The sequence below is a fragment of the Candida orthopsilosis genome (assembly GCF_000315875.1).
Source record: "Candida orthopsilosis Co 90-125, chromosome 1 draft sequence".
NCBI classification, from domain to species: Eukaryota; Fungi; Ascomycota; class Pichiomycetes; order Serinales; family Debaryomycetaceae; genus Lodderomyces; species Lodderomyces orthopsilosis.
The window spans coordinates 2,434,946-2,460,026 of record NC_018292.1 but is presented as its reverse complement, the minus strand read 5'-3'; the positions used below and the strand labels follow the sequence as shown (position 1 = coordinate 2,460,026).

Genomic DNA, 25,081 nt, shown 5'->3' with positions numbered 1-25,081 from the left:
ACTGAATTGTGTCATTGTGTTGTAACTTATCTCCGTCGAAAATAGGTTGGTTAATGTGTCAAATTTTTAACCCTTTATTGTCATAAAATAAGTGCACTAAATAGTCGAAAAATTGTACAGAATAGGAAATGAGGATTTGTGATTTATTATGATTAGCGTAGAGTTTTCAGAAAGAGATCTAGAACTATGAGTCCATCTGTGAAAGATCCATTAAAAAAAAGCTTGAATTGCTTCAGCAACAAAGCCGAACAATAACGGTATTGAGTCGCCATTTTCAAATGATACGTGCTTCTAAACGTTTACATGCTATCATGTTAACACCGTCAGAAATGATGATGTAAAACAACACAAAACGATTGTAGCCTCACTCAGCGGCAGAACTTATTATGTGGATAGGCACCTTAAAATGTTGGGTGTTTCCGATAGCATCGGATCGTAAAAAAGTATTAGACTTAAAACAAAGATCCGTTGCACCAACATCCTCTTCAGCAAGCTTGGCAAAATTCAACTGAAAGTTCAACCAATATGTCAAATCCATAAAAGATTTGCTCTGATATTGGGGTGACAAATATTTGGGTATGTTGATATACTCTGATACTGTAGCTTTGGCGCCATTTAGATTAGTCAAAGCGGCGGCCAAGGTATTGATCTTTATATTTCCTGAAACTTCATACTTGTTGACAGCATGTCTTCCTCCCTCTCGCAAATGATAGGTTTCATAAGCCTCCAAGTATGCAATTAGCCCGATAATTTGCGATTCCTTGTCTTTCAATTTCATTTCAATTTTAAAGTGAATGTCCTCTCCAACATGGTAGTAAGGTTTGGATATTGAAATCTTGCACACCTCATCATCATTGATTTTTAATTGATACAGTGTCTTTAAATTCGATGGAATCTGAGCTGTGTACAAGCTCTCATCGGAAATTTCTGTCAGCGTGGTTTTGATACTACTTTTTCTTCGCTCTGTTGTCGAGACCTTTGGCATATTGTACACATCTGACTCAATCAAGTCTGAAAGATCCTTTAGGAAATCGGCTTTTGCTGAGGAACCGTTTGCCACCGGTGAGTTTTTGGCCTCATCATCTATACTCTTCACTGTCCAAGTTTTGTCCAACCCCGGTGGCTCTTCAAAGTAAAACCTTTGTAATACTTTGTTAGAAACATACCTATGAGGAACAATGTTAAATGGGAAATATATTGTTTTTGCTGGTTCAACAATGCTGTTCTCTTGCAAGCTGATAACAAGTGCATATCTCGTGCTGACCCATCCTTGATCACACGCTGGCCCTGTCAGCCTTGTGCTGTAACTTGGTGGCAACTTATCATTCACAGGCACGCTAAATTTAAACGATTTTAGTGAATTTTTTGGTATTTTCAAATCAGAAAATAGAAGGGATTGTGGAGTAGTATATATCGGTACAATAGTATCTGTCAAGTCTTTCAAAGGAAGACTGGAGTTGCTTTTGGGGTAGGAATCGAATACGTTGATCAAATCGTGAAGAAACGTCGGGTTCACTTGAAGAGGCTTTGAGTCGTACTCATTCACGATCAAGTCCTTAACGCCACCCAAGTTGCCACCAATAGTTAATTTTGATTCCAATTGTTGTGCAATAAACGGGGTGTTCTCGACAATTATGTGTGGGTCTTTTTCATCCCCTTCTTCTTCTTCTTCTTCGCTATGCCAATACTGATTTAAATATTCCACATTGTTCCACCATTGCTGGTGCCGATTCATATCTAATGAGCTCGTGTCAATTGGGAATTTGTAGTTTAAAACAACATAGCCAAACAATTGCACATGTCCTAAAAACAAGGCAACCAGCTCATCCTCCGTCAGAGGTACTAACTTTGTCAGCTCTTCTGTCTTTGTCGAGGATTTAAAGAAGCTCGGTAGCCAGCTTGACTCTTCTTCTGCATTGGACTTGGCGGTGGTCAATTCTGTTGGGTTAACTGTGAGGTCCTTCTTTGATGTGTTTTGAAATGTCAACTCGCAAATTTGAGAGCCATCATTGTCTACTTCTAAGTAGCTTAGCGAAACTAACAAGCTGTCATGCAACCGCTTCTTGTAAGTTCTACCACTACACAGACTGCTCGGTGTCTTCAATGGCATGCTTGGACAACAATGGAATAAGGTGTTCCAATTTGTCAACAAAAAATCACCAATGGGTGCTCGCGGTCATAAATTATCTAGCCTACACAAAGATCACGTCATTGCAGAAACAAGCTCATTCAGCTATACAAAAATTTAACACCTACGTATACAGAAAACAAGCAGCCCTTAAGTTTGTTGTTCCTGTGCAAATTGTTGCTGTTGCTGCTGCTGTTGTTGTTGTTGTTGTCGATTCAACTCTTCCAATTTCTCTGTGTTTCCATCGGCGTCGGCAACTTGTTGTTGTTCATAGTCGAGCCCACTTCCACCAACACCAATGCTTTGGTGGAAATCTAAAATCTCTCTATACATCATCACTCTCCAGTTATCAACTGGCAAGTCGGCATCGTTGAAACTCCAATCGAATTTGGTCTCACACACTGGTTCATCGGTAGGGTCGTGATAAGGCTCCATGTATGGATGAGTCAAGGCCTCGGCAGCGCTGATTCTCTTTTTAGGGTCAAATACTAACATCTTGGACAATAAATCAATTGCCTCAGGTTCAACATGAGTGCAAGACGCAAATCTTTCACTGAAAGGGATAGGATCTCTATGTGGTAATGATTGCACGAATCTCAACGTATTCTCTGAGCAAATAGTATCAATGACATCAGCTGGTGGACTTCCTAATAATTCCGTTATAATGGAGAATTGATGTACATGATCTTTACCAGGGAATAAAGGTTTTCCTTCAATCATCTCAGATAATATACATCCAACAGACCAAATATCAACTTCAGTATCGTATTTTTGCCAAGTCAACATAATTTCTGGGGCACGATAGTATCTTGTGGAAACATATCCAGTCATTTGTGGATCTTGAATTCTAGCTAAACCGAAATCACAAATTTTCAAGTCACAATTCTCATTAATCAAAATATTGGAAGGTTTCAAATCGCGATGAATAACACCAGCCGAATGTATATACTTCATTCCTCTCAATATCTGATACGTAAAGTATTGTATGAATTGTTTTTCCAAAGGTCTTGATGTCAACAATCGATGTAAATCTGTACCTTGCAACTCATTAACAAAGTAGATATCCTCCAATGGTGAAATGAAGATATCATCCAAAGTGATCAAATTCTCATGTCTTAAATGTTTCAACAACTTCAACTCCCTATAAGTTCTTTTAGCCAAAACCGAAGTTGAAAAGGGTTTCATGATTTTTTTAACGGCAACATTTTGACCTGTCAATTTGTCGACGGCAGAACAAACCAAACCAAAGGCACCCATACCAACAGGATTCAAGTCAGTGTATCTATTGGTAATTTCAAATACGGTACCGAATATTTGGGTTCTCGTGAATTCTCCATCTGACGACATTGTGAGTATGTTTAACTATATTGCAGCAAGTAAGGTAGCTATTGTGTGGAGGATAATTTTCAATCGGAAAATATAGTTGATGTCGTCTGAGAAAACTATTTAAACAACTCTGTTCAGCACTGTAGCGATAGTGTATTGGTTGTAGACCTTCTTGAATCTCTAAAAAGAACTTGTATAAACAACATGAACCGTTGTATATTTTTTTTCTCTTCGAGTTTATTGCAACGATTTTGGAGGTTTTGAAGATTTTTTTCTTGTTTGTCTTTCCTACTTTATATCCTCTTATAGCCTCAAGCAAAGTTTGATCACCGACGTAGATTCTATATTTATACTGTGTTCAACAGGTAGATCAGTTCTCAATCGTATAAAGAGCTGTATATTTCAAAACCTCGTTTGACTTCAGTGGTAAATATTCAACTGAACTGTCAAACACAATTTCTTGTGTTATCTTATAATTGCTATTGAAGAGGCTTTGCGGCTTTCAGCTGTGAATACTCAACCAAATAGAACACCAAAGATATAGAGAGAGTAGGGAGGTACTGCACTCTCTATGTAGGGCCCAAGAGTATATACGGGTCATCTTGGCATGAGTTCTTCAAAGGTTAGTTAGTTGATAAATGAATTATTTCGTCGCAAATTATTGCAAAAAATTTAATAATGTCACACACAATAAGAAAAAACTACAATATTTGCAAATTTACTTTATAGAGTAAAGTAATCAATACTCTAGTTTGGAGGTTAAAGAGTTCTGGCACTACATCACCAATAAGCTGCTTCTCCCAACCTCAAACTTTTAATACTACGTTGGTAGCGCACGATTCACAATTGTGGCGCATCCCATTGGGGCTCTCCAAGACCTTGGTAACACCAGAGTCACGTTGTTTGAAGTCGGTCATGAGCAGACTGTAAACCACTGATCCGTATAGCTAAACGTGCCCAAAATCACACTCACAAATCCCTCTCTTGCGCAGCTACAGTGTCTTATTCTTTATTCATAGTAGTGCGACATAAATTATCCATACTAAACACTGTATGCGAGCCTGCATATTCAATTAGGAAATTCGCGCCGCTTATAAATTTCTCTTTGTTTTTGACATTTGATGTGATTTGAAATTGCATCATCATTAGAGAAGCTTCAGTTCCACCCGCTTTTTTTGACAAAGAACACCAACTATGCCATCTATAGATAATGTAAGCAGCGGTGCATCTAACATTTCGTCCGCCATCAATTTGGCAAAGACAATCATTGGAGCTGGGTTGTTATCTATGCCATTGGCATACGCCACAGATGGAACTATATTCGGAACTTTTATCATCATAATTGCTGCCTTTACCTCGGGCTTTGGGTTATTCATACAAGCCTATGTATCAAGGTACATTGCTACCGGGCATGCAAATTTCTTTGGTTTATGTTTAATCACGTATCCACAATTGTCTGTTATATTTGACATTGCCATTGCTATTCAATGTTTTGGATGCGCCATTTCGTACTTGGTGCTCATTGGTGATTTGATGCCTACTATAATAACCAATGTCCCTTATGTTGATGAAAAGCATTATAGAACTTTTTGGTTGTTGTTTTCAGCACTTTTCACGGTGCCGTTATCGTTTGCAAAGAAACTTGATGCTTTGAGATACACTTCAATTTTGGCTTTGATTTCTATATTTTACATATCATTACTCGTTGTTTCTCACTTCTTCATTAATGACATTCCTCGTTCTGGAATAATCGAGTACTTCCCATCAAGTGTTACCGGAGTGTTTAGTACATTTTCAATCATCGTGTTTGCTTTCAGCGGTCAACAGAATATGTTTTCAATTATCAATGAAGCAAAAGACAAGTCCTTGACCAATTTGACTCGTTTGATCAACTTTGCCATCATCCTTTCTAGTGTGTTGTTTATTGGTGTGGGACTTGCAGGCTACTTGACCTTTGGGTCTAGTGTCAATGGAAATGTTATTTTGTCGTATCCTAATGGGGCAGCAACATGGTTGGGAAGATTGTGCATCGTTTTCATGGTTCTTTTCTCTTTCCCTTTAATGTTTTACCCAGCAAGAATCTCTTTCAACAATATTTATTACTCAGCTAGAAAAAGATGGGAAGAGAAGTCAGAAGAGGTGAATGAGTCGACCCTGTTGCTTCAAGGAAGTAATGAAGGAGACGCAGAAGAACAGACTAATTTACATGTTGTTCCATTCACACACAAGACCTTTGTTGTCCTTACCATTTTTCTTTTGATTACTGCATACACACTTGCTATCTCATTGAAGTCGTTTGCATTTGTGTTGGCTATAGTTGGAGCTACTGGCTCAACATCGATTTCATTTATTTTACCAGGATTGTTTGGTTACAAGCTTATTGGATCAGAACTGGACGATCCAAGCGCTTTAGAGAAGATCTTTAAGTACTTATCACTTGGTTTGACTATTTGGGGGGTGCTTGTCATGATTGTTTGTTTATACAGTAGTTTGGCATTGTGAGATAAGTATAGATTATATAGTTTGGAAACAGTTCAACTCATAGAACATTAAACAGGTACGTTTGTATGGTCATACTTTTGTGTGATAGCTTTCGCTTCATCCGAAAATCAAAAATAGCTCAACTCCATCAATACAGATCACCGCCGACAAAATAGAGATGTCCTGTGAAGATGAGCATCATCATAGCCACGGAAGCCATGGAAATAATAACCACGACCATGACCATAGTCACGTAGCACCTATCCCTACATCATCGTCCCAAACGCTCAATTCTAAAATTGACACATTTAAAGTATCAGCATTAAACATGGCAAACGCACCCGGTGAACTAGCAAAGGTATTCAAGACACCAGATAAGAAGTATGAAATTCGTCCCGTAATCAAATCAGACTGCGATGAGCAACTTATTATAAACATTCCATTCCTAAATGGAAGTGCAAAATTGTACTCATTGATACTCCGCACAAATGGTAATTCATACTGTCCAAAAACAATCAAGCTATTCAAAAATGACAAGATGATTGATTTTGATAACGTTGAACTAAAGAAACCAGTTCAAACAATCACCCACCCTCGGGTTGGAGTGGCTGATGACGTTGATGAAACAGAGGTTATTGTTGAATCAGACAACGATTTTGTGGAACATTTCCTTCAGAGACATAAATTTACTGGTGTACAACAGTTAACAGTTTTTATATCCGATATATACGATGAAAGTGAAGACCAGTGTCGCATCCATTCAATTGAATTAAGAGGAGAGTTTACAGAATTGAATAAAGATCCAGTGATTACAATTTACGAACTGGCAGCCAACCCAGCAGATCATAAGAATTTAACAGCTGCTGAGCATCAAAATAACATCCAATTTGGTAGTTAATGTCATTAAAGAGTTAGAGAGTGTGTAGGACTTACTATTTAGCTATTTGGTATACCCCACGGTGTAAAGGACTTCTGTCAACCATAATGGAAAGTCCTCGGTCGGGATTAATCCTAGAACTTTTTTTTTCTAATAGCCACACATTTTTCACCCAATTTCATCCGGGGCACTCTCGATTCCACCCATAAATATATTTTCATTTTCCACACTTTTCTTCCCTTCTTTTCATTTACTCTTTTCTTACAACCATACTTCAGAAAAGAACATACACTCAATTGATATCTAAAATGCCAAAATTAGTTTTAATTAGACACGGTCAATCCGATTGGAACGAAAAGAACTTGTTCACTGGTTGGGTTGATGTTAAATTGTCAGAAACTGGTAGAAAAGAAGCTAAGAAAGCCGGTGAATTGATCAAGGAAGCTGGCATTAAAGGTGATGTTTTGCACACTTCTCTTTTATCCAGAGCTATCCAAACTGCTGATATTGCTTTGGAAGAAGCTGACCAATTGTGGCTTCCAGTCAAGAGATCATGGAGATTGAATGAAAGACACTACGGTGACTTGCAAGGTAAGGACAAGGCTGAAACCTTGGAACAATACGGTAAGGAAAAGTTCCAAACTTGGAGAAGGTCATTCGATGTTCCACCACCACCAATTTCAGCAGACAACAAGTATTCACAAGTTGGGGAAAGAAGATACGCTGACCTCGACCCAACCGTTGTCCCACACACTGAATCATTGAAGTTGGTCATTGACAGATTGCTCCCATACTGGCAAGATGAAATTGCTGCTGATTTGTTGGATGGAAAAGTCGTCATCATTGCTGCTCACGGTAACTCATTGAGAGCCTTGGTTAAGCACTTGGACAAAATTTCTGACGAAGAAATTGCTGGATTGAATATTCCAACTGGTATCCCATTGGTTTACGAATTAGATGAAACTTTGAAACCTACCAAGCCAGCTTACTACTTAGACCCGGAAGCTGCTGCTGCTGGAGCCGCCGCTGTCGCTGCTCAAGGTACTAAAAAGTAAATAGCGTAGACAATAGGATCTAATATATACGTTTCAAATTATCGAATTGTCTTCTGAAATGTTGTAGGACAAACCTCAATGTAAAAAAAAAAATGTAATGCTTAAAAACTATAATCCTTTGTCAAAGCAAAATATCAGGTTGCCAAGACTATAAACAATTGTCTAACATAACTACTTCATATTGCCATCAATTGACATCGATCGAACTTAAAGATCAAAATGTTTGGAAACAACAATTCATCCAACAGTCAAGGCAATGCCTTTGGTGGAAACGTCAATAACAACAATTCATCGCAAAACAATGCATTTGGTTTCGGATCAAGTAATACAAATCCAAATGCCAATGTATTTGGACAGAATTCTAAGCCTAGCGGAGGCTTTACTTTTGGAGCTGGATCCAACACTCAACAAACACAACCGTTGCCTAGTCCTTTTGGTGCACCCAAAACCACTGGATTTGGATCTGCTTTCGGAGCAAATGCCGATATAAATAAGAGTCAAACAACTTCAGGCCAAACTCCAGTTTTTGGACAATCTAGAGCCAATACAAATACTTCCAATGCTAGCGGATTCAGTTTTGGTAAAAAGGACGAATCTCCAGCAGCAGCATCCACTGGGGGAGCTAGCGGTGCAACCAATGCCGGGGGATTATTCGGCGCAAACAAACCAGATCAACCAAAGACATCACAACAAACTACACAGGGCTTTGGAACATTCAGCACTCAAGGTCTGTCTGGACCATCGAGCGCATTTGGAGGTGCATTCGGTCAAAAGAAGGACGACAGCCAGGAAAAGAAGCCAGCATTTGGTTTTGGTGCTTCTAATAACAATCTGAATGCTTTTGGTTCTACTCAAGCAGCTTCTAGTACCGGGGGTACTCTTTCATTAGGGGGAAAGAAGGAGACGCCAGCAACCTCAACAAGTTTATTTGGTGCAAATAAAGATGACTCATCTGTAGCTACGAACACAAATAGTGGTAGTTTCCAACTCCCCGGTCAGCAACAACCTAAAGCCAGTTCACCTTTTGGAAATGTTGGAAATAATGATTCAGAAAAAAAGTCTCAATCGCCCATGTCAATTGGAGGGACTGCCTCACCCAAGCCTAGTAGTGCGGTATTTGGATTCGGGACCAAAAAGGACGAAGGCGCCGATAAACCTGTGAGTGGTGGTGGTTTCTTGTTTGGTAAGAAAGACGATGAGAAAGATAAGCTTGCGTCTGGGTCTTTATTTGGTGCTGTTAGTGAGAGTGCCAAACCTGCAGCTGGTGGATTTTCCTTTGGCGCTAAGAAAGATGAATCTACACCTACACCGGGCCCTTTGTTTGGAGCTAAAACAGAAGATGCTGCAAGTAAACCAGCTGAAGACTTAGCTTTTGGTGTAAAGAAGGATGGTGGAAAGGACAACCCAGCAGGAGGGTTTAGTTTCGGTGCTAAAAAAGACGACGATAAAGAAAAGTCAGCTGGAGGCTTCTCATTTGGTGCTAAAAAGGATGATGGCACTACCAAACCAGCAGGAGGGTTTAGTTTCAGTGCTAAAAAGGATGATGAGAAGGACAAACCAGCAGGAGGGTTTAGTTTCGGTGCTAAAAGAGATGACGATAAAGAAAAGTCAGCAGGAGGGTTTAGTTTCGGTGCTAAAAAGGATGATGAGAAGGACAAACCAGCAGGAGGGTTTAGTTTTGGTGCTAAGAAGGATGATGGCACTACCAAACCAGCAGGAGGGTTTAGTTTCAGTGCTAAAAAGGATGATGAGAAGGACAAACCAGCAGGAGGGTTTAGTTTCGGTGCTAAAAGAGATGACGATAAAGAAAAGTCAGCTGGAGGCTTCTCATTTGGTGCTAAAAAGGATGATGGAAAGGATAAACCAGCAGGAGGGTTTAGTTTTGGTGCTAAGAAGGATGACGGCACTACCAAACCTGCTGGAGGCTTCTCATTTGGTGCCAAGAAGGACGACGAGAAAGATAAACCAGCTGGTGGTCTCCTGTTCGGTGCAAACAAGGATGAAGGTGAAACTAAGAAAGACACTGGTACTGCCAATGTCGCTCCACCTTCTTCCTCCACGACCTCATCTACAACTGATCCAGCACAACCCAATTTGAAACCCACTAAAATACAGCCAATCCTGGTATCTATAGACAACAAGAATTTGGATGACTTGATTTTGAAATGGTCAAAACAGTTGAGCTCAACTGCAAAACTGTTCAACACGTACACAGACAAGGTTAAATCATGGGATTTGAAATTAGTGGAAAGTGGTGATGCAATTACAAAATTGAACCAGGAATCAATCGAAGTGCAAGCATTGGAATCCAAAATCGATCAACAATTGCGATTCGTTGAAAATCAGCAAGATGAGTTGGAGAAAGTATTGGACAATTATGAACTGCAAACAGATATCTTGTTAAATAATATAGAGCTCAACAATAACTCCGGTATTACTACCAATGTTCCTGCAATAACTGGAGGCGCCAATACAACTACAAATACTGCTGGCGCAAGTTCGTCAAGCTCAGCCTTGACCACCCGTGAGGATACGCAACACCACCAACAACAACCTCTTGTACCAACAAGTGTCAGCTTGACAGATAAGTTGCGGGAGAAAGCTTACTACAATGCTGAACTTTTGGATGAAAGATTGGACACATTGGGTGAAAACTTGAATACATTGATAGCTGAGGTCAATTCAATAAGTACCATTTTCAACAAGAGTTTAGCTAAAAACCTCAGCTCTTTTGATGGTAAAAACGAAGGACAAGGGAAAATTGGTGATAAGAAGGCTCAAGGTAAAGGTAATGACAATTATGACAATTCAATTGAAGAAATTATTCAATTGTTGAATCTTCATTTGGAAAATTTGAAATTTATTGAAAATGCTGAAGCGGTGTTGAAGAAAAGGCTTTCAAAGACTAAGTAGTGTTAATTCTTTTGTAATAGAAAGTGTATATCATGTTTTATTTTTCAAGAGTAAAAGTCTTTAGTTTTGACTCCTCAGTGATTAATACTCGGCCAGAGACCCTTCTCCTGGACTAAATTGTATTTAAGAGATACAAGTATGAATAGAAAGTGCTGATAAGAGTTCAGTGATAGTTATGCGCATGTGAAAAATGGTGATACCGCGGAATGTATTAAGTTTTGCAACTTAACTTTGAATTGGTTTTGGTGGGGTAGAAAAGCAATTTACTTCCTTTGAAAACGAGTCTGTGTTCTTCATAACTTCGGGGTGTGGATACAGTTATGACACTTTAACTAGATTTGAAACTACACGTGCATATGCAACTCAGAAATCAACATAGTTGTTTGTTGTGATGGCGTATCCCAACAAAAGACCAACTACTCATTTAAAGTAGTAATATTTGATAATTACTCAAAATGGCGAATAATTACACACGACAATGTGTTTTGTGTAAGGTACTTTTACTCCACCAGAAACAATTTCAAAAGTTTTGTCTGTGATAATTTTTAAATCATACTTAAACCAAATACCATCTGATCATTTGCTTTGAAATACAATTTCAAGTTAAACCTAATTTGTCAATTTTATATATCCTAACGTATTTCATCACTTGCACTGCACTGAGATTATCAACGAGATTTTAAACTAACTGAAGAACAAAATCAACCGCCAAGAGAACCAACTGTCGTGCTGATCTATCACATCTTCGTCAGCCACACCTTCATATCTACATTACACTCTTGACACACTCGAACTCGAGATATTCAACTTTATAAAACACTATCTTTACTAAATCATCTTTCAATTATGGCAGCAAGTCCACTTTGGTTACTCCTCGACCTTTTGAAGGATCCAGATACGTCCAATAAAATTGTCTTGCAAATGGCTTGGTCTCAAGTCAAGGCAATTGGAATTGGAAAAGTATTGGCCGCTTTATTAAGTGCATTGACCGTTGGTGTGTCATCATTTATCAGAATTCCACAAATCCGTAAATTGTTGATCAAGACTGAAGCTGATCGTGTTGGTGTTGCTAAGGGATTGTCTTTACAAAGTTTGACAATTGACACGTTAAACAGTTTAGTTCATGTTTCATTCAATTCACACAACAATATACCTTTCATCAATTATGGAGAAAGCTTGCTTTTGGGTATACAAAATGCCATTATTATCTTATTGACCAAGTATTACAGATTGAGAGGAAATGATGAAATTGACAATGTATCCAAATTACCATTGTCAGAAGCTATCAAGGAATTAGCTGATGGTTTGGCTCAACCACTTTTGATTATGGCAGGTGCAGTAATTTTTTTCACCAAGGTCGCCCCATCTAGTCTCATTTCTACGTTGGAAATCTTAAACATTCCAATCTCAATTATCTCCAAAATTCCTCAAATTAAAGCCAATCATAAATTACAAACTGTCAGCCACTTAAGTGATGTTGTCTTGAGAGCTAATGTACTTGGCTCAATCATTAGAGTGTACACTTCATACACCGACTATTCTACCAAGGCAAAGAGAAATAAAAACACTGTGGATGAAAAGATTTTGGTTGCCGGTTATACCACGTCTTTGATTATGAACTCCATCTTGTTAGGACAATCTATCGTTTATGATAAATTAGGTAAAGGAAAACGTGTTAAGGATGAGGAGACCAAGAGGGATTAAGTTATGTGTATACTTTTGTAGTTTCAATGGTTAATGTTTAACAAACTATGTAGTGTAATAAATATAAATCTATTTTCAACATAACTTTGATAAGTCAACACCGAAACCGCAATGGGAGCAAAAAAATTTAGAACGTCATAGTTGATCCGCACACCACAGTCACCCAAAGGCTACACACATTAGTATTAATGCTGCCAACATGGGTAATCAGCCTAGTACACCCAAGATAACTGACCAGGATAGAGCCATATTTCAGCTCAAACAACAACGTGACAAGATAAAACAACACCAACGGAAATTAACCATTATCTGCAATAAACAAACAGAATTAGCCAAAAAGGCGATATCTAATGACCAACCACAACGAGCTAAATTTTATCTACGGTGTAAAAAGAATCAAGAGTCTACGATTAATAAGACATTTGAACAATTGGATAATTTAGAGAAGTTGATTGGTACTATTGAATTCAAATTGATTGAAAAGGATGTAATGTATGGATTACAACAGGGTAACCAAGTATTGAGGCAGTTGAATAATGAAATGAATGTTGAAAAGATTGACAAGATTATGGATGATTTGGAGGAGGAAAAATTGAAGGAGGAGGAGATTAGTCAAACTTTAGGATTAGGATCAGGGTTGAGTCGAGTCGATGAAGATGCGATTGAGCGGGAATTTGCTAAACTAGATCAAGAAATACATCCAAGGAAGGAGGCTGAAGCCAAGAAGGAAGAGAAAGTTGCTTTTCCTGATGCACCAACTGATCGTATATTGCCCAAAACACCAAGTACATTGGAAGAGCGAGAGAAAGATAAAGAGAAAGAACAGCCGAAAGCCAACGGACCAATTGCATTATAAATTCGTTAATTATATTGGACTTATATACACACATCTTTATACAGTGGAATCATAATCGGTAATTGACGATCATTTCTAAACTTGTAACCATTCCAAGAATTCCGGTGTAAAGTAACTAATAATCAACCTTGCACCAGCTCTTAAGAACCCTTGATGAGCCTCAAAAGCAATTCCCTTCAAATCAACAATCCCCTTTTCTGCAGCAGCATGCAACATGGCATACTCACCACTAACATGATAAGCACAAATTGGATAGTCACGACATACTCTACTTGCGTCACTTATAATATCCAAATAAAACGTTGATGGTTTAACAATAACTGCATCAGCACCTTCTTCCATATCTCTCAACAATGCTCTTCTTGCTAATCCTGATCCTGCTGGTGGTAATTGATACGCTTTTCTATCACCATGACTAGGTGCACTTCCTGCGGCATCTCTGAATGGACCATACAAATTACCCGAAAACTTGGCGGCATATGACATAACGAGACATTTGTTTGCTAATCCAGCTTTGATTAAACCCATTTTAATATCTTTAATTCTACCATCCATCATATCGGATGGAGCAACACAATTGGCTCCAGCTTTAGCATAATTGACAGCAACGGCAGCAATACGTTTTACTGATGGTTCAGGTTTCAATGATCCATCATCATTCAAAATTCCACAATGTCCATGACAAGTATATTCGCAAAGACAAACGTCGCACATGATGAATAAATTGGGGAAATTTGATTTCAACAACTTGATACTGGTGATGACTGGTCCTTCTGGATCATCAGCTGCAGTACCAATGTCATCTTTCACACCGGGCTTCAATGGAACACCGAATAATATCACTGCTCGTAAGCCCTTTTTAACCAAGGCATCAACATATGGAATCAATTTGTTTACTCCATATCGTTTGATATTTGGTAGAGATGGAATATCGGTTTCCTCATCTGGATCATCAGTAACGAAAAGTGGGAAAATAAACATGTTCTTCGTAAGTTGTCTTTCCTGCTGCCATTCGCGTGATAAAGGGTGGTTGTATCCACCTTGTAGCACTGATTTAACTGAGTATTCTGTAGTTTCAAGAAATTCTGCTGAGTGGACCATTGCTGTGAAGTTATCTTGTAAAAAGGTACTTTTCGAAAAAGTGTGTCTTAATGAGGGATGTGTTTTGTAAATGGGAGTTGAAATGTAGGATCTGTCTGATATATTTAGCGGCTGAAAAATTTCGACTGTATGTCCTTTTTGTCATCATTTTTATTTTTTTTCTTTTCCTCTTTGTATTACGTAAGAGTGGGTCTTTACTCCAAGTTTGAAATTTCTCCTTACAATTTAGATATACTCACGTAAAATAACGTATAAGGGCAGAAGTTTTCTATGAAGGGGGTGACAATCCACTGACACTTGAAAACAGACTTCTCTTCAGTTAAGTGACCATTTGGCGTATTCGTAAGGTGCCGAAGTAAGCAGTATCATGTCCTTTGAAGAAGACCAAATAGCCAATGTGCCAGGTACTTAGTAATAAAATCGTAATAAGGGTGAACCATAAACATTGTTAATTTCACGTCTATCCGTTCATAGTGAGGACAAAAAGCAGAAACCTCGAGTCTTGTTTCGATAATATTTTAGCAATTCATAGCAGTGATTTAGGTTAGCTGAGGATTGTGGAGTTCAATTGGCTCGCTTATCGCGTACGAAAATATTTCTGATTTTGACCCAGAATTTTATGACAGACGAGAAAAATATTGTAGCACCGATACAGCAGACTTCAGGGCTCAACGGGAAACTGGTTTCAATTGTAAGGACCCCAGACTGCTTTGTATTGCTGGAATTGCTCGTGTTGAATCGCTCAATTTATTGTCATTACGTCATAATAGCATCTGTGATCGGAGTTAACAATTAAAATTAACTAAGTTAAAGTTTTTGCATCACCGAATTGTTCCCTAAGGTATAATCGGGCTGGATTTCAAACATAAGTAGACATGCTTGATCTTCCAAAATGTGTGAACTTTTACCATTTTATCATCAGAGATTCCCCAATATATGACGCCCTTGAGAATCTGTGCACAACATTCTCAATGTGTACCCTTTGAATTCCTTCTTTTTTTTCAACTTTAAGTCACAAAACCGAGAAAAAGCCCAAAAAAGAAAAAAATGACCATTTTGACCGCCTCAGAGCCTAGAACAAATCTATTTTGTTTGTACTACCTTGTATAAGTCAATACTGAGCCTGTGCAAGGATTTCCATCCATATACAAGACCACCTTGAACAGGTGGTACGACAACGTACAGGATGATTGGAATGCCTCACCCCTCTCCCTTGTCTTATTACCAATAAGATAAAATCGATTGTTGGGGGACTCCTGCCTCAACACGACCTCACGCTTTAGACGAGGGTACCCTTTTGCGTAACAAAATAAAAGACATCCTTTAATACCGTCCAACAATCGAACTGCACTTACCATGAGGTGTCGTACAACCTAGAGAATTAATACTAATGAATTATTGGTTGACCAATGTGTGCTCTTCTCAACAATTTCGCAGTTTCTATACCTTGAGACACTGTTGATTGGCCACTTTGCAATTTGAAATGTGCTGCATTCCACGCACATCACCTCATAATTTGTTTCGGTACGATACGTGCTTATACACTATGTGCAAATACTTACAACCAATCTATAATCCAAGAGCTTTAATGGTTCCTTATTGCTTTTCGCTTACCAAGTTAGTGTAAAAATGAGATACAAAATATTTTTATTGTGTTGATAGAACTGCAGACACTAAAGAAGTACGTATATTTTCACGTAACCGTGATTGGTAAAGCGTACATGTGTACCATGCTTTTAAATAACCTTCAGTGGTGTATAACAGGATCGAGTCTACAATGATTCTCAAACTATGTAAAATCAGTACTGGCATGAACCGAATTGTAGTATATGCAAAGTGAGTAATACGTGAACTGGCACTGTATCTCCTTTATCGTCTTCTCTTTGAAATCTTGAATAAACATTGTACACATCCTATACTTACATACAATAGGGTTACTGTATAATGTGTGTGTATAATTATAATAATCAACCACAGAGAGGAAAAAAAAAGAAAGAAATTTATAAAAAAAACATTCACCAGAACGCACTAACACATTTACAACACATACACACACATACACACGATTAACATAAACCAACAATACACTGTTTCAATCGTCTTGTTTACATACCACCATACCCACTTAATATCAATTATAACACCCTTGTTCATCCCCGCATCATCATAATTCTGTTTTGATCTATACTTTGGAAATAATAGAATGGTAAATACCGTCAATTTACCGGCACATTTAGTGCCGCAAGCATTTATGAATCAACAGGAGGATCACAATCACAATGATTATAGTAACCAACTGGATTCAGAGCAACAACCGCACTTTCATCTGTCAAGTCAGAGTCCTCAGAAGAGACAAGAGGCATACCAGGCTTCGTATCAACAACAGCAACCGCAACTGTATCTGCACGACTCACCACACAAATCCAGCCAATACCAGACCCATACGATAGACAGTCTGAAAAGTCAGCAATACCCAAAGCAGCCTTCTCAGCACTCCCAAACAGCACCTGGCCCACACAATCAATCACCACAAAAACGCCCTCCTCAACAGCAGTACCAACAATCTCAATCAAGAGCTTACACAGCAGCGAACCAGAGTCAAAATACCACGGCCCCGTATTACACTTCAGGGCCCTCAACTGATCATTCTGGTTTTCTGTCAAACCCAAATTATCCACCTCTTGAGCCTACGCGTCAGAACCAATCATGGGCAATACAGGACGGTCAAAGGTCAACATTAGACCCCTATGGAAGTGGACGTCCAATGGCCTCCAATGTACGTCAGAATAATCAATCGAGCATACAACAATCTCAACCATATTATATGGATCAGGGTGTTTTTAATCAAAACTATAATCAGAGCTACAACCAAATGACAGGTAATGCGGGATTCAATGGATATGGACAGCCTCGGTATGGGGATGACACTGATCAGGTCAACCAGTATGCCTCACACTCCAGCAAATCTACCCTGTCATTGACGTATGATGCTAGTTTCCAATCGCAAGGTGGTGGTAAAGGTGATGCAAACGTTCCGTACCCCACTGAAAATCAACTACCAGGGTATCCACCACTTTACCCGACTATTCATGAGCAGTCAGAGCAGCCTACTCCCGTGTCCAAGATGCGAAAAGCACCTACAACAAATTTGCCCCCGATTCAAACTGATCAAATGCGTAATAACGTTGACAACAGAAGAATTGTTTCTTCACCACACCTGCAGCATCCCCCACGCCAATTGAGCCAAGATGCACGAACAAAGTCTTTATCGTCCAGCACGTCACGGTTTAAGAGTGCACAACAACTACAACACAATCAGCAACACAACAATCACGATCAGTTAGGTAATACTCGCCCATTGTCCGGTGAAAAAGGAGGCTCATCAACATCATTACACCACACGTTTTCGTTATCATCAAAATCACGCTCGTTTAGCTCCATTAGTAAATTTTCTTCATCATTATCGACAAAAAAGTTTAGCTCATCCTCATCGTTAGGTAAGGCCGATCGAACTAGTAATGCCAGCTCAAAGACTATGGTTCCAGTACACGCAGGCCCAAAGGCAGTTGTTTACCCTGCCATATTGTCGGAAGTTGCCAAGGTCTTCAAAGAAGCAATCATTTTAACAATCAATACAAAAGATGGATTGGAGTATCACGACACTTTTACTGGGAAAATGGCTGTTGACATATTGTGCCGAGTCATCAAAACAAATGACCGAAACTTGGCACTTTTGTTAGGACGTACGCTTGACGCACAAAAGTTTTTCCATGATGTAACGTACAATCATCGTTTACGAGATTCAGTTCATGAAGTGTATGCGTTTTCTCATGTCTATAATGATGTTGAATTTTACAATGAAGATGGATCAATCAGTAATGGGAATAATAGTAATGCGCCATCTAAGCATGGCTCATTTAGTGACAGCTTGCAATTACAACAAGCTATTCAAGATAATTTCTTAGCACAACAGCTTCCACAACATGTTAATCAACCATCATCTGCCGAGTATATGAACTCAGGTCCACAGGTCAATAACAGATTAAGCGGTGGTAACAATACATCTGTCGCTGGAAAGAAACTAACTGCATCACAACAAACCGGAGTTAATGGTGTATTTACAATCTTGACTGATTGTTATTCACCCACATGTAGTAGGAACCATCTTTGCTATAGTATTGCATGTCCGAGGAGATTAGAGCAACAGGCTAGACTCAACATGAAACCACAAGGGGGATTGAAACGTGCAGTTTCGAGATTATCGTTGCACGATCAAGAAGAAAATGAGACCTTGTGGCACAAGACTGTACCGCAATCAGTGTTGGACAAATTGGATAAACATGAAAAAACAAGACAAGAATTGATTTATGAATTTATTTATACAGAACGAGATTATGTGAAAGATTTAGAGTTTATGACTGACTTTTACATTATGCCATTGAGAAACCCAGCAAATAATATAATTCCCGAGCATCAACGAGAGATATTCATCCAAACTGTGTTTGGTGGCGTTGGCGATTTATTGAGATTGGGTAAGGGTTTTAGTGAAGCGTTGACAAAGAGACAACAGCAACAAAAGCCAGTTATTGAGGCCATTGGTGATGTATTTTTAGACCATGTTGGTAATTTCGAGCCATTCATTAGATACTCCGGAAATAAGGTGTTTGCAACCTTTGAACACGAACGCCAGCAACAGGTTAATATAAAGTATGCACGATTTCTTGATGCCATTGAAAAGAAACCGGAGTCGAGAAGACAAGATTTGTCATCTTTTTTGATCAAAGGTGTGCAAAGACCAGCAAGATATCAATTATTATTAGCTGGGATTTTGAAACATACGAAACCGGAGAGTCCAGATTACAAGTATCTTGTGAAAGCGAAGGAGGAAATAGAGGCGCTTTTGGTCAAAATTAATGTACAAACTGGTGAAAGTACCGATCGTCATAAAATTATGGTTTTGCATAGACTTTTGGGTAAACAAACTTTGGAAAACAAGTTTAATTTCAAATTATCTTACAACAATAGAATCTTATATCAAGTTACATTAAACCGGAAGCGGGATAATGAAAAGATTGACTTATACTTATTTGAACATGCATTGTTGTTGGTGAAGCACAAGATTCAAAACAAGAGAGAACAACACAAAGTGTTTGAGAAACCGATATTGTTACCTTTGTTATTTGTCAATAGTGGATTTGAGGCACCAACAAGTAGAACATTGATGAACTTTAGGTACAATGCGTCACTTGCTTCCGATACCATTTTGAAGAATCAAAGGACTGAGAGTAGTAACTATATCGGAAATACATTGTCTTCGAACAACACCAACAAGTTTCAGTTAAATTTCCTTGGATTGGGACGTAACCAAGTACATGCGTCATTATTTGCTGAAGATCTGACTATTCAAAGTCAAGTGTTGCAGCAAATTGCTCAACAACAGAAAAAACTCATTGACGCTAATGATTTGTTTTCCATGAGTAAATTTGAAACAAGAAGGTTTGCTGGTAATAATAAAATCAACTGCGCTGTACCATGTTATGGTGGTAAGAAATTGTTATACGGTACTGACTCTGGTGCATGGGTTAGCACTGTGCGTTCAATCAGCGCCACGTCAAATGAAAAAATTTGCTCTGATCCCACATTGGTAATTTCCAAACCATACGTTACTCAAATTGAAGTCTTGGTGCAATATTCCAAATTGTTGGTTTTGAGTGATAAAGCATTGTATGAATTCGATCTTACATGTACTGATTCCTTAGATCATGTAAAGAATACAAAGCTGGGCAAGTTGATCATGACACATATTTCGTTTTTCAAAATTGGTGTTTGTGATGGTAAGTTATTAATCATTGGTGCCAAAACAGGTTCTCAACATTCTATTTGCATATTTGAACCAATTAATCCATTTGATCCAAAACAAAAGAATCGTAATAAAAATAAGATTGAAATACAAGAGATTCCATTTACGTCTGATCCAATTTCAATATCATACATGAAGAGCAAATTGTGTATTGGATGTACAAAAGGATTCGAAATTTTATCACTTCAATCGGGTAATAAAGAACCAATCTTGGATGAAGCCGATCCATCATTAGATTTTGCGACTCAACGAGAATTAGTTACACCATTGGCCATTTATCGTATAGGCAAAGATGTTTTATTATGCTATTCTGAATTTGTGTTTTTGATAAACAAGAATGGTTGGAGAACCAATCATGATTGGGGCATTTTCTGGGAAGGTACACCACAAAATGTGGCCCTATTCTTTCCTTATTTATTATCATTTGAGCCAGGATTTATTGAAATTAGAGATCTACATACAACTAATCTTGTACGAGCATTGGTGGGAGAAAATATTCGGTTCTTGCATTCAAATGAACATGAAGCAATGTTTGCTTGTGAAGAAAGAGGATACGATATAATTATCTCGATTGATTTCTTGAATTTAAAACCAAAATCACCAACAAGTTGATGAAAATTTGATGACATAAAAAGAATACAGAGGTAAATAATTTTAGATATATAAAATTGAACAATATGTAGGTACACTTGGGCTGTAGGAGGTAACACTGATACAAGGGACGAGGTGAATCGGTTCGGTGATCATCTACTTGGTGGGACATGTCTCTTAGTAAATGAAGCGCGTGAATTTTTAATTTTTAATTTTTGTGCCGACACTAGATGATTTAAGCCGACATTAAGGTTTATATGCAGTACTAATCATAGTGAGTCGCGTCCTTCTCGTATAATAAAGCCCTACATAAGTAGAGTGGAAAGGAAATGAGAAAATGGGGAAGTTCACGCTACAGGGCAGGTGGAAAGATTGATTTTCTGCAGCAATAGGGGGAAAACTTGTCATGTGTGCAAGCAATGGACTCTTCCTCCTCGGCTGATACGTTTGTTTTCATTCTTTTGTTTCCTTTATTGATTTTCGAAACCTTTCCCAAGCGAAATTTTTCAGAGAAATTTTTTTTTGCTCTTTTCGAGTCAACGTGACACCTCAAACGTTATAGAAAACAAAACAGTGGATTGTTTCCCGTCTTCGACTCACATTTTTATAAACTTATTCACCCATCAGTACAGACTTCTAAAGAACGGTCTTATATACTGAAACAGTAATGTCAGGATCTATTTTCACACAAAAGGAATCACAGGATTTAATTCAAATTGGTGTCCCATCGATTGAGCGTCCATTTGGAGTTTATTTATGGCCTATATTCAATAAAGTCTTTGAATCAGTCATTGGATACCCAGCTGACGATTTTGAGTTTATTTACCACAAGACTTTTTTGGCTAACGGGTTCCATGCTATAAGTATAATTATAGTTTACTATATTGTTATATTTGGTGGAAGAGAAATTATCAATAAATTTAAATTACCTGCTTTGAAATTAAATTTTTTGTTTCAGTTACATAATATCGTTCTTACTTTGTTATCTTTGAGTTTGTTGTTGTTATGTATTGAGCAATTGGCACCAATGTTATATCACCATGGGTTGTTTTATGCTATTTGTGATGAAGGAGCATTTACCCAGAAATTGGTTACTTTGTACTACTTGAATTATTTGACCAAATTCTTGGAATTGATCGATACTGTATTTTTGGTGTTGAAAAAGAAGAAATTGTTGTTTTTACACACTTATCATCATGGAGCCACTGCATTGTTATGTTACACTCAATTGACTGGCTCAACTTCAGTTGAATGGGTTCCAATTACTTTGAATTTGGCAGTTCATGTCGTCATGTATTGGTACTACTTCCTTAGCGCTAGAGGTATTAGAGTTTGGTGGAAAGAATGGGTCACTAGATTCCAAATTATTCAATTTGTTCTTGATTTAGGATTTGTTTATTTCGCGACTTATACTCATTATGCGTTTGCTTATTTCCCAAGCTTGCCACATATCGGAAACTGTCATGGAAGTGAATTGGCAGCCGCTTATGGATACTTGATCTTGTCTTCATATTTGGTTTTGTTTATCAGTTTTTACATCAAAGTTTACAAGAGCAAAGGTGGTAAAAAGCCTGTCAAGGCTAATGAAGTTGCTAATGCTGCTGAAAAAGCAGTAAGTGGTACTAGCAGCGGGGTTGATACAGGTGCCAAAAAGGTTAAACCAAGAAAAGCCTAGAAAAGCTGAGCTTGGGTGAGGAGACTTTTCGCGTTCAACTGGTGGATATAAGGAAGTGAAGGGAATCACTGTCCCATTTGAATAAATTTCTGGGTTCAGGCTCTAAATATAATCAAGACAATCTTTATAATATTCGTAGATAGATAGTTTTAATAACAAGTTGACTTTAGATATAAACAAATGAAAAGGAGGGATCAAATTGAATGTTTTCAGCACCCATGTTGAAAATTTTAAGAATCTTTCAAAAAATGATGGATAAAGTTAAAATTTGTAATGAAAATGTTGCAAAATTATTCTAAACTGTATCAATAGATTGAATTCGTTTTGCGTCGTACAATCGAACACTTGAACATTTCAACTTACCAAATACAATACAGAGAAGCGTCCACTTCCTTGAGTGATTGACAATCACGTATTCACTCCGACTTATTCCTAAATAACATCTGATTGCAAAACTTTAGAAAAGAATCGCAGAAAGAAAAATTTCGGAACACGGAACATAATTAAAAGGACCGAAGTTTATTATAACAGAAATAACAAATGACATATTGACAGGCAAATTTGTAAACTCCGTATACACCACGGAATAAACTAATAAGTACCAGCGAGCCGAACTATTTTTTTTGTATGGGCGGTTGCGGAGCTAATAAATCTGGTCCGTATTTAATGCAGGAGAAAAAGAATGAGACGGCTTTTACATACGGAGATAATTTTGAAAAAAATACATTATTTATGAAGACACCCAAGTATTCTTAGCTTTATTGTGGTCTTTAGAGTTTCCATTTTCGTGTTTTTCATCTCCCCCAAACATTCTCCATCGAGTTGAAAAGTGACGTTGCAAATGAATCAATACGAGAAATGAAATTCTTAATTTGTGTTTTGTTTTCGTGTCTTTCGCCGCACCACCTCCCCCGCCCCCTTTGAATATAAGACGCACGCGAGGGTTTTCTCGTTACGAGTAGAACAAAGGTTAGAATTTCAGTACCAGATCTAGTTCGAAAACACGAAACTTCAAATGTAGTCATTATTAGGAGAGGGAATCTAATTTTGTGAATTGTAATTGTGGCTATGTATCCAATGTAAATGAATTCTTGTCCCACGACCATTTGCATGAGGCACATTACCGCCTCTTCTCCAGCATCACCCAAATCTCAATTCCCAGAAAAGCCCCGGTTTCAGTTTTCTTGTTAGTTGGTCATACTAGTATCGTATGGGATGAAGATGAAGTAGGCGCAGCTTTGAAACAGGGAAGAGCTCTAGCTTTTTCATCCACTAATTTTCTTAGTTTTAGTATTAACAAGCGCTCTAAATGAACTGTCTTTTTGAATTAGATTGTTGATAATATTGTAACCTTCAAATGAAGACTATTATCTTGGCGACCCCTATTTTCAGATTATGCAATGAAACTTTTGATGCAGTGTATTACAAAGTTTAGTAAGAGCTAGTGCAAAAGTTTACATGGAATCATCTAAGAGAGGCGTAGGAGTCCTTCATACAAAGTCTTAAGGATCGAACGGTGTTAAAAGTGGGAGAAAGAAAAGACGCGCTAACTGTTATCTGCATTTGTAGTGTTTGCATTCGGCAACAATGGGAATAAATCAAAAAGGAAATATCTAAACCCCTAAACACCATAATTAACATGAATTAAAGTTTGGATTCGATCTGTCCTATACAATGTGTGTATTTTACACTCATAGTAAATTAGGGCTTTAGTATCGGCAATAAAAATAAATAACAGGAGAGAAGAGAACAGCCGTTCAAAGGTGAGGAAAAAAAAGACTATATTTGGAATTACGTAATTGATCAAAGAATTGTTATGGAATTACAGTTACTTCATGGCAAATCCCGTTGTACGATGAAGTCTATTGCTCAACATGTTTGTTATGAAGTTAGGTGCAGTTACTCTTGCGTTGGAAATGGGTGTTATTGTAATAGGAAAATACGTCATACATTGTAAAAACTCGGTCTCTCTCCTATCTTTTGATGTAATTTAGCCGTATCCGAGTTGCCCGTGTTTTACAAACAAAATAATTAATACTTTGCGCATATGCAATGCATGCTAAAGTTTTTAAGTTGTGAATGATGAGGCTTTAACAAAAATCATTTTGTTTTAATTTTCTCGGAGTTAAACAAATCAAAAGTAAACGGTTCCAAAATATAAAAACAAAAACCAATCAAAAATATGTTAAACGAAGTGCAAAAAACTCTCTTATAGCCAACCGATCGGTTGCAATATTATACCTTAGCGTCCAATCATGTCTTTCACAGAACAATTTGGGAGCTAACATTCTCTAGACGATTGCTTAATATTATTAAACGGGATAAGAAAAAATATTTTTACGTTGGGGTCGGAAGGTAAGGGATATAACGTATATGCGGCTGAAATGGACGTAAGCGTGGGAAACAATTGTTAGCTCCGGCTAGGGAAGCACAAACATCGGGAACTATTAAGTTTCTTTAACGCAAAAAATAGCAATAATTAGCAACTCTACCATTAGTATCTCATGTCCCTTC

The 25,081-nt window shown here is 37.9% G+C and overlaps 11 protein-coding genes across 11 annotated transcripts; 8 read left to right on the top strand and 3 right to left on the bottom strand. All coding sequences in view use genetic code 12, as the record gives it.

The window, feature by feature from the left end:
* Window positions 1-364: 364 nt before the first annotated feature.
* CORT_0A11190 (hypothetical protein) lies at window positions 365-2,110 on the bottom strand (the record flags this gene model as incomplete). The annotated part of the gene is made up of 1 exon (XM_003866894.1): window positions 365-2,110. The coding sequence occupies one exon, from the start codon at window positions 2,108-2,110 to the stop codon at window positions 365-367; it is 1,746 nt and encodes a 581-aa protein (XP_003866942.1).
* Window positions 2,111-2,278: 168 nt separating this feature from the next.
* CORT_0A11180 (Hog1 MAP kinase) lies at window positions 2,279-3,475 on the bottom strand (the record flags this gene model as incomplete). Its single annotated transcript, XM_003866893.1, has 1 exon — window positions 2,279-3,475. The coding sequence occupies one exon, from the start codon at window positions 3,473-3,475 to the stop codon at window positions 2,279-2,281; it is 1,197 nt and encodes a 398-aa protein (XP_003866941.1).
* Window positions 3,476-4,648: 1,173 nt separating this feature from the next.
* Window positions 4,649-5,956, top strand: CORT_0A11170 (Avt7 protein; the record flags this gene model as incomplete). The annotated part of the gene is made up of 1 exon (XM_003866892.1): window positions 4,649-5,956. One exon carries the CDS (start codon window positions 4,649-4,651, stop codon window positions 5,954-5,956), a length of 1,308 nt encoding a protein of 435 aa, XP_003866940.1.
* A 157-nt stretch (window positions 5,957-6,113) lies between these two features.
* CORT_0A11160 (hypothetical protein) lies at window positions 6,114-6,833 on the top strand (the record flags this gene model as incomplete). Its single annotated transcript, XM_003866891.1, has 1 exon — window positions 6,114-6,833. The coding sequence occupies one exon, from the start codon at window positions 6,114-6,116 to the stop codon at window positions 6,831-6,833; it is 720 nt and encodes a 239-aa protein (XP_003866939.1).
* Window positions 6,834-7,120: 287 nt separating this feature from the next.
* Window positions 7,121-7,867, top strand: CORT_0A11150 (Gpm1 phosphoglycerate mutase; the record flags this gene model as incomplete). Its single annotated transcript, XM_003866890.1, has 1 exon — window positions 7,121-7,867. The coding sequence occupies one exon, from the start codon at window positions 7,121-7,123 to the stop codon at window positions 7,865-7,867; it is 747 nt and encodes a 248-aa protein (XP_003866938.1).
* A 219-nt stretch (window positions 7,868-8,086) lies between these two features.
* Window positions 8,087-10,780, top strand: CORT_0A11140 (Nsp1 protein; the record flags this gene model as incomplete). The annotated part of the gene is made up of 1 exon (XM_003866889.1): window positions 8,087-10,780. The coding sequence occupies one exon, from the start codon at window positions 8,087-8,089 to the stop codon at window positions 10,778-10,780; it is 2,694 nt and encodes an 897-aa protein (XP_003866937.1).
* Window positions 10,781-11,626: 846 nt separating this feature from the next.
* On the top strand, window positions 11,627-12,484 carry CORT_0A11130 (hypothetical protein; the record flags this gene model as incomplete). The annotated part of the gene is made up of 1 exon (XM_003866888.1): window positions 11,627-12,484. The coding sequence occupies one exon, from the start codon at window positions 11,627-11,629 to the stop codon at window positions 12,482-12,484; it is 858 nt and encodes a 285-aa protein (XP_003866936.1).
* Window positions 12,485-12,683: 199 nt separating this feature from the next.
* On the top strand, window positions 12,684-13,340 carry CORT_0A11120 (Vps20 ESCRT III complex protein; the record flags this gene model as incomplete). Its single annotated transcript, XM_003866887.1, has 1 exon — window positions 12,684-13,340. One exon carries the CDS (start codon window positions 12,684-12,686, stop codon window positions 13,338-13,340), a length of 657 nt encoding a protein of 218 aa, XP_003866935.1.
* Window positions 13,341-13,415: 75 nt separating this feature from the next.
* CORT_0A11110 (Hem2 porphobilinogen synthase) lies at window positions 13,416-14,441 on the bottom strand (the record flags this gene model as incomplete). The annotated part of the gene is made up of 1 exon (XM_003866886.1): window positions 13,416-14,441. One exon carries the CDS (start codon window positions 14,439-14,441, stop codon window positions 13,416-13,418), a length of 1,026 nt encoding a protein of 341 aa, XP_003866934.1.
* A 2,203-nt stretch (window positions 14,442-16,644) lies between these two features.
* CORT_0A11100 (Rom2 GDP/GTP exchange factor) lies at window positions 16,645-20,913 on the top strand (the record flags this gene model as incomplete). Its single annotated transcript, XM_003866885.1, has 1 exon — window positions 16,645-20,913. The coding sequence occupies one exon, from the start codon at window positions 16,645-16,647 to the stop codon at window positions 20,911-20,913; it is 4,269 nt and encodes a 1,422-aa protein (XP_003866933.1).
* Window positions 20,914-21,559: 646 nt separating this feature from the next.
* Window positions 21,560-22,567, top strand: CORT_0A11090 (Fen12 protein; the record flags this gene model as incomplete). Its single annotated transcript, XM_003866884.1, has 1 exon — window positions 21,560-22,567. One exon carries the CDS (start codon window positions 21,560-21,562, stop codon window positions 22,565-22,567), a length of 1,008 nt encoding a protein of 335 aa, XP_003866932.1.
* Between the last annotated feature and the right edge of the window lie 2,514 nt (window positions 22,568-25,081).